The following is a 15217-nucleotide window of genomic DNA, read 5'->3' on the forward strand; positions in this document are numbered from 1 at the left end:
AGAATGTGAATGAAAACTAAATTCTGTCATTAAACTAAATGGTGTATTGACGTCCATTTAAATTTTTTCTTGCGACTACATAATTCAAATAAGTTTGACGCTAAAGTTGAATAATTTGGTATAAATTTCGACAAATAATTGAATAATCCGAGTTGACTTTGCAGTGATTTTAAATCTTTAGGTGGACTAAATTGTTTCAATCTTTCAATTTTCGATGGATCTGGTTTAATAGATTTACCAGATATAATATGTCCAAGGAATTTTACTTCTTCATGCCCCCACTTGCATTTATCAGGCTGAATTTTAAGTCCGACTTCTTTAACTTTGTTAAAGGTTTGAGTCGCATTCATCAAAAGTTCATCAAATGTCTTTCCAAAAATGATTACGTCGTCAATGTATGCTAGACAACATTTATATAATAGTTTACCGAAGATTTTGTTGACAAATTGTTGAAAATATGCTGGACTGTCTGCTAAGCCCATTGGTAGCCTTATGTATTGGTATTTGCCTGTTTCAGTGACAAAGGCAACCTTTTCTCGCTCTTCAGGAGCTAATTCAATTTGATGGAATCCTTGAGCAAAGTCAATAGTGATAAAGTAATTGTAACCAGCAAGTGCTTGTATAAAATCTTCAATGTTTGGCATTGGATAATTTCTGGTTCGCATTAAAGCATTTAGTTCTTGAAATGATGTGACAAATCTGTAAGTACCTGGAGTAGGTTTTGGAACTAAAAAGGCAGGTGAACCACCTCGTGATGTTGATGGTTCAACAATATCATTTTCAATCAGCTCTTTTATCATATTGTCTAAAATTTCCCTTTTTTCAGGTCCCAGTCGATATGGTTTGCATTGAGGTATTGGATTCATTCCCAAATCAATTTTAATTCCAACTTTTTCAGCAGGAATTTTTCCGATATCGTATTTTGATTTCGAAAACACGTCCGAATAGACTTTGAAAAAATTATTCAATCTTATTTTTTGCTCATAATTAAGTCTTGGATCGACCCCACAATTCAACGTTTGCATTACGTTGTCAATTTGCGAAGGAAACTCTTCTTTTCTTTTATGGATTTTCATCTTCATGAAAGTTTTTTCATACTTTTCATTTTCAGTTTTTTCAATGTTGAGTATGTTATAAGAATTTACTGCGAAATCTGGGTTAGTTGCTGAATTATCATCCACTTTTTTATTTTTCCTTCGATTCCTTTTCTTAATTGGTTTTTCTGGTGTTTTTTCTGGTTCACTTGGAACTTCAGGACCAAATATTTTTGGAAAATACTCAGTGAAAACATAATCAAAACTGACTTTTGATGGAATCTTGATTGATAATTTGAGAGGAAAAAATGTTCCTTCATGTTGAAAAATTGACCAGCGTTCATGATTAACAATTGTTGCACCCGCATCACACCAATATGAGAAGTTAGATCCCAAAATGATATCATAAGGTAAATTGTCAAATACATAAACTCTTAGTGCATTTTGATAGAACGGTTCAACCGTTTTGAAAATTACTTGAGTTACACCAGCAGCTTTCGTTGTTGTTACTGCAAATCCCATGAAGCTTTCTCTGAATTTGTAGATTCTTAAACCAAGTTTTTCTGCAACTTCAGTCTTAATAACTGTAGCATTTGCACCCGTATCAAATAAACCGTTAATTGATAAATCAGTTTCTTCTACTAAAATTTTGATTTCAGGGACATTATTCTTCTTTTCACTTGAAGCCGTAGCTAAAACATGTAAATAGTTTGCTTGATTAACCGTATTGTTATTTGTATTATTGTTTTGAGGACAATTCGCAGCAACATGACCAGGGGCGTAACAAATCAAACAAGGAGTTGTTGCATTTGATGAATTTTGGTTCGTATTAGTTGAGTTTGAACTTGTATTTTGGTTTTGATTAGCATTAGATGATGATTGAACTGCATCTTCATAACGTGGAGGTCTATCTCGACGGTTATAATTGCTTCTGTATGCACGACTGTTTGTTCTTCTGTTGTTGTAACCTCCTCTAGTGTATCTAGGAGATTGATTATTGTTACTTGTTTGGTTACTATTTTGATAGTTGTGCTGTTGTTGAGGATATTGCTGTTGATTGTTGGTTGTTTGTTGATAATTATTTGGTTGACTGTAATAATTTTGATTAGACTGAGCAATTCTTGGCTCTGATCTTCTTTCATTCCTTCTTATGTTGTCAGTCAATATCCTATTAACATAAGTGATTAGTAACGTTAAAACCTTTTCGGTTGAATCAATTGTTTGCTCGTGAATAGCGTTAAATACAAGTCTCTCAGGTAACAAGGTTAATAACCAATAAGCAATATGAATGTCTTTTGAAAATGGGATAACTGTTTTGTAAGCGTCTGTAATTGCTTTAACGTATGACTGAGGGTCCATTCCGATTTGAAATTTTTGATAAAACAAACGATTTTTAGCAGCAATGAGTTCTGGTTGCCCAATATAACTTTTTCTTATTTCTGTAATCAGTTGTTTCAAGGTTAAATTGTGACATCTTGATTCAATATTCTTGATCAGCTGGTAAACGTCCGTAGAGACTCTGGTTTTTAGTAGTTTAATTGCAATGTCTTCTGATAATTCATAAACATCAAACATTAAATTGACGAAACGATCTAAATATGCTAGAATAGTCTCACATCTTTCATCAAATGGTTGTATTATTCTGTCTTTATTCATTTCAATAAATTTATCTTGCGCTGAAATAGCTTCTTGCGGTGGTTTCTCGTATTCATAACTTGTCGAAGGTTTATTAGGCTCAAAGGTTACTTTGCTTTTATCTTGGTTTTTATCTGGTAAGCGATTAAAGCATAATGACTGAGGTCCAAATGTTTCTTCGTCTTTGTTTGCTTCTTTTTGAGCCATTTGTCTGAATCGAGATACTTGAGCTGCTGTAAAACCCATTTCAAACAATGTTTCTTCATCTAAATCAATATCATCATCAATTTCAGACAAAACTAGATTTACTATATTATCTTCAGTAATTTTATAGTTTCGTAAACGTTTTATACTTTCAGGTGTTTCTAGCCATTTTTTATCAAATACAAGTTCTAGGTTCCATTCACCAACTGTATTAATTGATTTATGATAAATGGCATTTGTTCTCAATGCTTGTTTGACTTGACCAGTTACATAGTTTATCTTCATTGATGGTGGCATGTTGAGACCGAGAACTTGTGCTGTTTCTCTTTTAACAGTTTCTGATGATAAGTAATCTTTTACAGTTGCCATATTTGGTTTGATTGATACTATTGATGTATCTTCAACGCTGTCTTCAAGAGTAGGAAACTGAGAAAATGACCAAAGCGAATCTAAATTAGTTTGATCAATGATGAAAGCCTCGATTGTTTCAAGATGTAAGCAGGAATGAATATAGTTGCTTAGTTTTCAATGTTGTGCCAAGGTTAAATAAAGGTTATAACAGAACTTAATGTTGAACCCAATTTACAACAGAACCAGATTTATAGTTGATCAGCTTTATCACATTTGAGAGCATACGCTCTTCAATTCAACGAAATGACGATTTGAAGAACAATATTGACACTAAATTTGAAAAAGCAGGAACTAGTTATCGAGGTCTGATGTTGGTTAGGTTTAACCGTAAGATTCTGACGAACGAGTTGATTGTGTTAATGACAAATCTTTATTTATGAGAGAATACTCTCCTCAAGGTTTAACGGTGAAGATTCAGCTTTTGTTTAGTAATTTTGTTGATTAATCTTCACTAGGTTTTGAGAGAAACTCTCTTCAATTTCAGTAAAACACGATAATGGTACACAATTAACTGGTTCGATTTCAGAGTAGCATCCTCGCCATTTGTAAGGTCTCTTCAGGGATGAGGAATAGAGACTTACAACTGAGATCAGTTTCTCAATAACTTTAAGTATAATCAACGTTGTTAATCAATTTGAGGTTAAATTATTTTATTTCAGTTGAGGTGTCTAAGTCACCAGTAAATCAAATGTTAACACAAGAGCACAGGTAATAAGTAATTAGACTTATTTTTAAGTAAATTAAGTTGATTATGATGAACACAGTATTGAGAGAATACCCTCTTCAATCAATTAACAATTTGTTGATCACAGTTTTAAAGAGAGAGAGAGAAAAACATAATCTCCTCTGTTGGTCAAATTGACCAGTATTTATATTAAGTAAAGAGGAAAAGGAAGAAAAGCTAAACATGTGATATTAAACTAATGGGGGTTGACATTGAATTACAAACTGTAAATTAAGAGAGGCAAAAAGTAGTGTCGATCCCTTACAGATTGTTATTTGGATATTTTTTCATGTAATTTTTCAAGAGTAAAGTCAAATAATGCATTTGATGGAAATGCAATAGTTGAGTGCGAAATGGTTTTGTCCAGTAAAAATAGAAACTCAATGAAAGCAAATATTTTCTTTTGAAAATAAAAAAGCTAATGAATATCAAGTGTAAAGAGCAACATTGAATTATCAAAACCTTTATCCAAGTGAACACTTTGTTCTCATTTTCACTCGACACTCTAATTCAAGTTGACATAACCATTTTAATAAATGAAAAGGTCAAGGGTTACAGCGCAGACAGAAAAAAATTTAAAGACAAAAAAAGCAAATTCAGTGAAAGCAAAAGAAAAGACTTGATAATAAAGTTCGCCCAGAGACTTGCATGGAATGGGATAAAAGAGACAAGAAAAAGAGTCGAGAAAATAATATGGAAAGTAAATTAATAAATTCATTTTTCATGTAACATTATCATGATGTTATGATGATTGCCATTTTAAATTTGCTTTTTGATTCTGCAACAGAAATGAGAGCAAATTTTCCGATAAAAAGTCAGATTATGAAGAATTATCATTTTCTGAGATTCAATAAATTATCATAAATTACGATATTCAATCTTTGGCGATAAAAAGAACTCTAATGGCAAATAAAAAATTGTCAAGTCAATTGGTTGATAATGAGCAAGTAAAGAAGAAGAAAATGGAACTAAAAAAAATGTTCATGAGTTTCCAATTTATCCATGAAAAGATAGATAAAAGTTGAACTTTACAAATGACTAACAAGTTGTACAGCAAAATCAATCCAAAAAATTACTCCCAGTTGGGAGTGAATTTGATGTATTCAAGAAGCTAAACAAATGTTGAACTGTTTTTTTTCAGGTAAAAGGTTAACAATTACTAGTCAATTGATAATGTTGAACCATTTGAGACGAAAAACAAACTTCTTGGAATCTAAAAGTTATTCAATATTGAGATATTTTTTCCTCCTTCCCTTGCCTTCCATTCCTGCAGCTATTCAACTTTCGTCAGTCGATAACAAGATGCTAAAGATTTTGGAAATTTTGGCAAAATCTTTTTCTTTCCTTTCAAATAAAAAAACTAAGTGTTGACAGAAAATAAAATTGATGGAATAAAGAACATAAATGACTTGGAATAATATCAATATTTCAATAAAAATGAATGATATCAGGAGAAAGTAAATGATACTATCATTTTTATTGAGACAATATTCTTGACAGTGAATAAGAAAAGAAGGAAAGAAAAATGTTGAACTCGATTCCAATAAAACTCTCATTTATGTCCTACTTATTAATTTGATAACTTCAACTCCCAGCTCTATTTGTTTTGATAAACCATTTATAATTCGCTCGTTTTTTCTTCTTCTTCTTTTCTTCAATATATTGACTTTTATCTGGACTATTCTGAGCAGGGAAAACTGTTCTCTTGCTTTTGTTCTTTCCTCTGATCTTCATAATGCACATTCTATTAATATTTTCCATGGTTATTGCTGTTTAACCATTGGTCAGAATTGGGTGAAAAGTCTGTTGATTATGTTAATAGCAAGTTGATAACCTTAGGAAAACAATGTCACAAGTTGAATAGTAATGGTCAAAAGTATAATTGAGATGTTCAACTGTTAGCTGTTCACAAGTAGACAAATGGTTACTCTGTTGCTTATCATGAGGGTTTTCAGGGTGATAATGGTTATAATGAAGGGAAAAGAGATAAATGTGTCAGAAAGAGAGAAAAGAGAGGAAAAATTTTATTCTGTTGACAGTGTGAATAACTCAGCTTGCAGGGTTAAAAGGTGAGAAGGTGAATCGTTTCTCATGGGAAAATGCAAAGTAAAACTGAAAATAAACATTGGCTTAGCGTTGCAACTGGACAATTGGATATAAACTTGAAATAAGTCTGTATGATAAATGAATTGAATCAAGTAAATATCATGAGTCATTCTTATTATCAAATGATTTGCATTCCATACAAGAGAAGCATTTTGGTAATGAGTCCGACTTTTCAATTTCAGTCCAATTTCCCAACTTTCGAACGAAAATGCGGAAAATCGTATCATTGATAGAACCAAAAAAGCAAAAACTGTTCTTTAAGAGAAACTGCATTTGTCATCAAAAAATGTTATTGAAATATTTAACAAATATTGAAATACTGGCAACAGAATTTATCCAATTATTTCATGCAATTTCGATTTTTCACTTTTCAAAATCCTGTCAAAGTTCAACTTGATGCAATAAGTACTTTACAAGTCTTGAAAAAGGTGAAACCGACCAGTTGATTGGGCAGAATGTGTTTTTGTTTGAACATCTGATTTGGACTCTTCAATCATAACTCTTGTGGACTGAGTTTCATTTTACTTTCAAATTATTCCTTTCATTTAACAGAACTCTAAATCATAATTTGGTAAGCTATCAAAAGTGTTTACTGAAACTTCGTGAATATTTTGTCACATCATGATGGCTAGCCTTGGATTACGGCGAGACATGAATGTTTTTATTGAAACGTTTCATGAACAATTTACAGAACAAAACAAAAGGTTCAATCGAGAATGTGATATGAATGAAAAGAGAAAAAAAATGTTCAACAGATTAGTATTTAAATGCATTTTGTTAGATTTGAATAAAGTGTTCAAACAAGATTAATTGTTTTATTTGGAGCAACTTTGGTTTTACACTTGATGAAACATTCAAGTTTGTTCATTTTAAATGATTCATTCGGATGAAATGGAAAAGAAATATTTGTTTTCTTCTCTGTCGAAAAAAACAATTTTTTCCTTTTTTCTTTTCTTGCTCATTCATTGCTGTACCATTTATTCATTATCATGTTTCAATGGTCAAGTAAATCAAGAGATCAATCAAGTTGAAAATGATCACCATTTGTGCTACTCCAATGAGCCAAACTTGTTCAACATGGAAAATGATTGATAAAAATCTCTAGAGAATTTCGACATTTTTTTGTTCTCTTTGGCAGTAAAGAGACGAGAAAAGAAAGAAACTGTCCATGATATTATCGGATTGTTGTGAATAAATCAACGAATGAAATGTAAAGTTGATGTTATAAGTTGAAAGGATGAAATATAACAAAGTGATGAAACATTTTACTTTTATCTTTAAACAACTTTCATCAAGAGCTTAGTTCATTTTGACATTTCTCATGTCAAACTTTGGAATTTATTATGAGATGAGAAAATGCATTTAAATAATGTAAATGCCAGCAACAACAATAGATAATTAATATCATCATGAATAAACGTTAACAGAATTTAGGTTAAATTGACAATCCAAAGAACACTAATTTAGAGTAAATTAAAGTTGTTTTAAATAATTCAAAAAGAGCATAAAAAAGTTTACTTTCAAAGGATGAAAATTTTTCAAGACAATTGACAAGATTGGATGAGACAAACAAAATGTAGAGGGTTTGGGCAACGAAAAATCGATTCTCGTAAAATTAAAAATGAACAGAATTTCATGCGAGAAAATATCGAAAAGTAATGGCTGCATCGAAAGTTCCGAAAATTGCATCATTCGACACAATTGCGTTGTAAAGATCAAACAATCTTACGGGTTACCTCGCGAACTGGACATGTTGGGTTGCAACTTTCAGTAAAAGGCTTGATATTGTACTCGTGGCAAAAGATTGAATTCACACGAAGTCGAAGGTAAAAGTTTGTTCCTTCAACATTTCCCGTCACTTGAGCGCGTAACATCAACTTTTTTCTGTCAACTTGTTTGATTCAATCTTTTCTCACGACATTCGATTTCATGGCTCTTGAGATAAGTTCTTGAGATAGCCTTTGAGATAACCATTTTGAGGCAATCATGATCAGATTTGAATGGAAAATATGAGTTGGTGACAGTGATTTTTTTCCACAAAATTGCCTTCAAATGTGTAGCCTTTGGAAAACTTTGATTCGATAAAATGGTCAAAAAGTTGTTCTCTTTGATTCTGGGAAAGTTGAACTTTCATCATTTTCGTTTATAGCATGGATGATGATGAGTATTTATCTTGAAAGAAAATGGAACAAGTTGGAAGAGGAAGAGAAGGAAAGATTTCCCAAAAGAGATTGCCTTGATTTAATGCTAACACTGTGATGGGTAAAAGGAAGCAGTTAATATAAAGTGTAAAAAAATAACCACAATGAGCAAGTTTAATGGGCAAACTATCTCAACTTCATTCATCAATTTGAGACACTTTTTTGTTCTGTTGCCTAGTCTTGATGAGGCTTTGGGTAAACTTACTGTAATAAATGATAGATGACAGCTAGTTTGCCTCGAGGTCTTTCCAGCAAATTGTGAATCAGTATTTGGGTTCGTCTGTACCTTGGGTCTCGCTGTTTTATCGATCGAGGAACTATCGGTTTACCAAGAAGACTGAGTCGAGGTTGTTGCAGTCTACGACAAGAGGCGGCCGACAGTGAGGTTGGTGACCTGGATCGGCGTCTGGTAAAGAGTCTCATTAAATCACTTCCACGTCTACCCTCATCATCATTCAAACCTGAACCTTGGGTAGAGTTTAAATCTGCATGGGAATGGTAGCGTCGTGAGGAGCGACCATGGCCAGAGGAAAGGTTACCCATGTTGACTGTTGATGCTGAACTTGTTATAAGAACACTTAGGCGAGATTCACGGTAATGATGACGTGGATGATTGAGGTGTTGGTTGAAATCATTTTGATTCGAGTAGGTTATGTTGGAAGCTCGACGTTCATTGACTATGTTGCTAAACTCGACTCGAGCTCGCTTCTTTCTCTCAACCGGTGAGGTTGCACTCTTCATGATCCCATTGATTCCCTTTTTACTCGACTCTTTACCCTCACCAGATGCACAACTGTTACCATCGCACTTTACCTTGCACTGTTTACCACTGTTTTCCTTGGCTTCATCACTAAACCCTTCACTTGGATCCTCTTCTTCATCCCCATCATTCTCATCACCACCCTCATTGGCCCCATTGCTCTCATCGTTTGACTCGTAATCATTTTTATTGCCATTCTCTTTACACTCTTCACCACCATTTGAACAAGTGATTACCGTTGAATCACAAGGCAATTTGTTTGGTCGCTTGGCTAACCCAATCCTTGCCTCTTCATTAGACGATTGACTAATCCTTTTATCCTTTGAATCTTCTTTACTTGGTAAGGCTGTTGGATAGGTTGAAGAGTAAATAATCAATTCTGAACCTGAAGGTTTACATTGGATACTGGTTAATGTGGGTAGAGAAGATGTTGACGAAGAAGAAGAAGAGGGAGAAGAAAATGTTGACGATTCACAGGATGGTAAAGAAGATATTGAAGATTTACTAATCATAATAATCAATGATTAGAGAGGAAAAGCGCAAAAGAAAACCACGAAAAAAAAAACTAAAATGTAACGTTCCTTTTTACTAAATGGCAATACACTTTTCAACGTTTTCCACCGTCAAGTGAAACATAACAAGAATTTAAAAAAAACTAAAAAAACTTTGAATGTGCAAAAGAAAATGAATTTATCACAGAATTTCTCCTTTTCCAATAGGCACAGTAAAAGTGAATCACCGATAAAAGCGTTTACCTGGATAACTTTTCACATGGAAATGAGGTAAATAAAAGCATGCTCAACAAAAGGTGTAAAAGTCTTGAGAAAAAAAAGGTTGCGAGTAAAAAAGCGTTTAACCCATTTTGGTCTAGTATCGAGTAAATCCTTTTTTTATTATCACTAATCACCAATCAATGGTTACATGATGATGAAAATTGTTGTTGATGTTGACTTGCTTCTCACCAAACTGGTCACAATCAAGATACTCACAGGAAAAAACAGAGAGACGTTTGGAGTGAGCAAAGTGAAGAGTAAACTCAGATGATGGAATTGTGAGGAAAACAAAAAGATCTGATGACAAATGAAAAGCTGAACTCTCGATCTTTCTCTTCTTCTTCTCTCAGTTTCTGTAGAAACACACAAAACTATTTGTTCACTTGTCTTTACACTTTTATTGGGTTGACGATTGATGAGGATATATTGAGAGACGGAAAAGCTTATCTCGACCAAATCACAAGACTAGTAAAGAAATGGAGAAAAATGAAAATGAACCAAAATAAAGACAAATGATGATTGGATGAAAAGTCAAGCCCAAGTGAAACACATGTTGAGATGTTGGAGGCAATAAAATGATATAAAACTGTAAGGCATTTGTGTTTGTGCAAAGTAACAAGTTTCAAACTGTAAATGAAAATAAGTTGAGATGATTTTTTTTTCTTCGCCTTACTCACTCATTCTTCATTTTCTCGATCTTCCAGTGATCTTGCGTTCTCGTCTTTTGCTCACTATCGACTTAACTTTTTTACTTCATTCACTTGGAGTAAAAAAAGGTAAAAACTATGAATGAATCATGTTAACGAATAATTCATTTTCGCATTCATTTTTTTTCGTTCAACTTTTGTTGCAAACTTAATCCATAAGTTTCCTTTACCACTCAACCTGACATTTTTACTGTTGATTCAAAGTGAATTGAACATTTCAACATGAATATACTTCAAGTCGAGATAGAGTTGAGGCTCAACAGGGAAACTTTATTTCTCTTCTCTTCTCTTCATTTACTCATTTTGATGAATGTTTTCATGTAACAACAAGCTCAAGTCTTTTAATTTGCTCAAAACTCGACAGAAAACTTTGCAAACGAAGTTGTCTTTTTTTCGACTTTTACCAAAACTTTGACATTTCCAAGTTGCGCTTTTAATGCAAAATTTAAATTTTAATTACATTTTAAAAGTTTGATAAACTGTTTTGGAAGAAACATTTGTTGCAACTTTTTAGACTTTGATTGAGCTCATTTAAACAAATTATTGTTTATCAATAACTAATGAAGTAAATGTTGGAAAAATGGTTTACTTTCTTCTGTTTCATTTGCTGATGATATTAAAAATAGATTCATGAATCATGAGATGCTCTGATTACTCTTTTTGCTTTTATTGACATTTAGTTTTTGATAAACTTTATCGTTCATTATTCATGACTTGAGTTTCAATGTTTCTCCTTTACTAATCAAATCGTACAATCAGCCAGTTTCACCTTTTCTTTTCGCCTTCATTTCTAATTCATTTGCAATTTCCATGCAAGTGTAATCAGAGGAGAAAAAGTTTTTCATCGAAAATGATAAAAAAATCTTCTTCTTCTTCTCTTATCAACTCATTGTCAGCTTTTTTTGATGATTCAGATGAGAATGTTTAATCTCAAAGTTTACTTTATTCCCTTCCATATCAACATTTACCTTGAATATTGTCAGCCTTTTTTTTCGTTCATTTTCTCTAAATTCTTTAGAGTTTTCAGATTCATTCTCTATTATTCATTCATTTGATGATATTAACTTACAAATATTTTCATTTCAATTTCAAAAATTTGGTTGTTGCCTCTCATTTAAATATCAAGAATCATGAAAATCTCTTGCTTTTTTGTCATCTTTGTTTATTCTGCTTCGCCAAGGTAAATGATCATTTGATATGCATAATTGCAGTTGGTGTTCACAGTAATGTCAACTGAAAAGGAAAATCCATTCAAAACTGAATCAAAATGAGAATTATTGTTTTCTCTTGATAATAATCGGATCACATTGAAATGAGCCTTTTACATTTACCTTTTTATTACCTTTTTTGATCCTTTATGACAGTAAAAACTTTGCTTTTTTCACAAATCCACTGGCAATTGGACTGCCAATTTACCAGACAAATGACAATGAAACTCGACTTTGTTCAAGATGTAACAAGACAAGTAAAGGCTTTGCTAAAAGTGATCATCTTGAGTGAAAGAGGCTTTAATTGACGAGCGTATTCTAAATGATCCTTAATTACGAGTCGAAAGATATCGAGTTCTGTCTCTTAGAGAAAGACATTTCTTGAAGATAATATTTTTGTGTGATTTTCGCTCTTTGTTGGTCGAAGGTTTGAAAATGTTAATCAACTTTTGTTTTTGGATTTTGCTGTGGAAATGATTCGATGTATGGAGTCAAACTGTTGAGCCACAAATGGATGCATTTAAAAATCTCATCAAGATTGATGTGAAAAGACAATTGATTAATATTGGAGAGTACAACTAAATTCAATCAAATAAATTGTTTATGCAATCATATTCATCTTCTTTCATATCTTCATGTAATATCGTTAACCTTGTTGATAATCAATCAAATTGATGAACATTTTATCACATTTTTATTCGCCATCATTTTCTTTCTGCAAATCAATTCTCGAGTTTGATTTTTTTTGTTCGTCCTTTAAGCTTTCTTTTTTCTTGTCTGAGGCAAAAAGACCAAATTTATCAATAAAGTTAGTCTATTTGGTAAAGCTGGCATATGAATAGAGCGGATGAAAAGTCAAAAGTACTGAGTAAAAGGTTAACCTTTTCAAGTTGATGAGTTATCCCTTAAAATGAACAGATTGAAATGTTGGCACAAAAAACAGTGATTGAAAGTTGATCAAGTTTACATCAATGAGATTAACGCGATAGATAAAAAGGCTGTAAAAGAAGAAAAAATGAAAAAAAGACATTTTCCTTCCTGACTGAACTTTTGATGGCAATAAAGTGGAAAAAACTGGGATCGAACATGAGAGAAGCAACAAAAATGTTTACATTGAATGATAAACTGATTATGGAAAATATTGACAAAAAATGATTTAGAGGACTGTAAAAATGGGATTTAGAAAGTTAATTATTAGAAGGTACAATTGAATAAACTTAATTTTATGACAAACTTCATTAAATCACGCTGTTACCGAAACGGTTATAATCAAAATTTTCTTTGAGCATCACGTTTGGTCACGATTGTGCTTTAAAGATTTCTTCGCAAAATAAACATGATAGTGTACTGAAATGCCTTACGAATACAGTTATTAGTTAGGTCTATTAATTGGTCGAAATAATCTTTGAACTCCTGGCTATAAATTAACAGCAGCTTTTTTCATATCGTTAGCAGTTTCTCGAATGGCCTGAAATCTCTAGTGCCAAAGTGAGTCAACCCATCCCCACTAAAGGATCTGCAAAATCGCCTGTTCTCGATTTTTTCTAAAATAAATCTTGTGGGGATTTTTAAAGTTCACTTTTTAATTTTTGAAATGTCGAAACAAAAACATGTACTTTTTATTGCACAGCATTTATTATTATAGATGCGTTTTATAAAACAAATACAAATCCCCATAGAAAAGCACACAACTTTTTTAGAAAAAAAGGCGATAAAATGCCGAAATCGACAGCTAATTTCGTTATATTAGTGTTCAAAAAGGTTTAATGCACCGATAGTCACCATTAAATATCACCAATCTCGATCTAGCACTCCTGACGGTTCCTTTTTTCAGTAATATCTTGTCATATTGTAAGAAATAATCATCAAAAACAACTATAACTTCTTTTCTTAAATGTAAAAATTATCATTCAATTGTGTGTCATGTCATTTTAAACGGTGAGAGAACGAGTGAGGAAGCCTCGAGGTTTATTTTTCAAAGGAGAACACGGACGGATAGAAATTACACTAGAAAAGTGCCGACGTTCGGATTATCACGAGTGAATGAAAATCACATACAACTTTTGAAATACTTGGTATACAGAAACCAGGAACCCACTAACCTGAATTGACAGAAAGTTCACAAAACACAACTCTCAAACATCTGTGTGGAAATTAAAGAGCAACTAGCGATAATCGAAAGTGGACTGTCTTATGTATCTGAATTACTACTGTACTTGGGAGCTATTTTAAATTGCTCAGTAGTATATAATAGAAGCGAACAGAACGCGATGGTCACATATTAAACGATCAGACACTGGTTCCACGAATGAAATAAATATGTCATCAGTTGGCAGCTGAAACGTATCGAAACTTAACCCATATGGTGTGCAAAAAGAAACTATTCATTGCCATTAGTGTGTTTTTTTAGTTCCATCAAATTTCGCTCATGGTGTTATTAACGAAACCAATTTCTTGAAAAAAAATTTTCTCCTCCGAGTTTGATCGACGGTTATGAATGTGCCTTGGTTTTCTTCATTCTGAATTTCTCAGGTATCAAGTATTTGGTTCTTGATAATGAAATGAAACAAAAAAGTCTACAACACCGGGGGTTCCCAAGTGGTCTCCCTCCCAAGTACTAACCCGGCCCGAAACTGCTTAACTTCGGAGATCGGACGGGATCCGGTGTTTTCAGTCTGGTATGGTCGTAGACACAAGAATAGTTCAATACTGTAATATAAACATAAAGACTTATTTCAACAGCTGATATCGATATTCTTTTCTTCAAGCTATGATTCCAAATTCTAGTGAGAAAAATGTGCATAGAAAACTTTTCAATCGAATGCCTCGAATGAACAAATTTCTAGGTTAACTTTGTAGGTTTGTAGGGGCATAAAACTGAGACCATTAAAAAGTGTTTTTCTAGGCTACTAATATTACCATAAAGTTTATGCTTCTACCATTGGAACAAACGTACGGCAACGTTCAAAAAATGTTCTTATTCCTTTCAAAGTTGCGTTCTAAGCAAGAAATTAGCTGATTGTCAACTTTGAAAAGTTTTGTTTTCCTGTATCAAGGTTGATAAAATGCGCGTTAATTATCGAATCAAATTTATGAAGAAAATGAGTTTATGTGAAATTGAAAACTAAAAGAAACGACAGCTTTGGCTCTAACTTGAACGAGTTTGCAATGAATATGTAAACTTCGTAGTTTCGCTCAAAAACGGGTCATTTGTCTCATCGTTTTATTTGCTCAAATGATTAACTTTGTTTCAAACTTTCTCTATTTATTCAATCAATTTATTTTGGACTTGAATTGCAAATTTCAAGTCTTGATCTCTTCAGACAATCATTATTTATTCAACATGATAAAGTATAATTTTCTTTTGTTTCTCTTTTTTTACTTTCCTCTTTGCTCCCTATCAAACCTTATTCACCAACTTTACCAGCATCTGGATAGTTTTCAATTATTCAAT

The 15217-nt window shown here is 32.6% G+C and overlaps 1 protein-coding gene and 1 non-coding gene across 3 annotated transcripts in view; both read right to left on the reverse strand.

Annotated features, from left to right (window-relative positions):
• The window catches only part of KCNQ (KCNQ potassium channel), a 51691-nt gene extending 41642 nt beyond the window's left edge, over window positions 1–10049 (reverse strand). Inside the window, exon 1 of one of the 2 annotated variants that reach the window (XM_089266901.1) lies at window positions 8521–10049. In XM_089266901.1, coding sequence (XP_089123027.1) covers window positions 8521–9587 — 1067 coding nt within the window. In that variant the 5' untranslated portion in view covers window positions 9588–10049. The remainder of the gene's footprint in view (window positions 1–8520) is intronic. The other variant, XM_089266900.1, reaches the window with a different exon arrangement.
• A 4287-nt stretch (window positions 10050–14336) lies between these two features.
• Window positions 14337–14455, reverse strand: LOC112539444 (5S ribosomal RNA). The gene has a single exon (XR_003083300.1). It is a non-coding gene; the product is annotated as a 5S ribosomal RNA (ribosomal RNA).
• Window positions 14456–15217: the final 762 nt, after the last annotated feature.

The sequence above is a fragment of the Tetranychus urticae genome, chromosome 2 (assembly GCF_039701765.1).
Source record: "Tetranychus urticae isolate SD_2017Ah chromosome 2, NJAU_TeUrti_SD_1.0, whole genome shotgun sequence".
Taxonomy (NCBI): Eukaryota; Metazoa; Arthropoda; class Arachnida; order Trombidiformes; family Tetranychidae; genus Tetranychus; species Tetranychus urticae.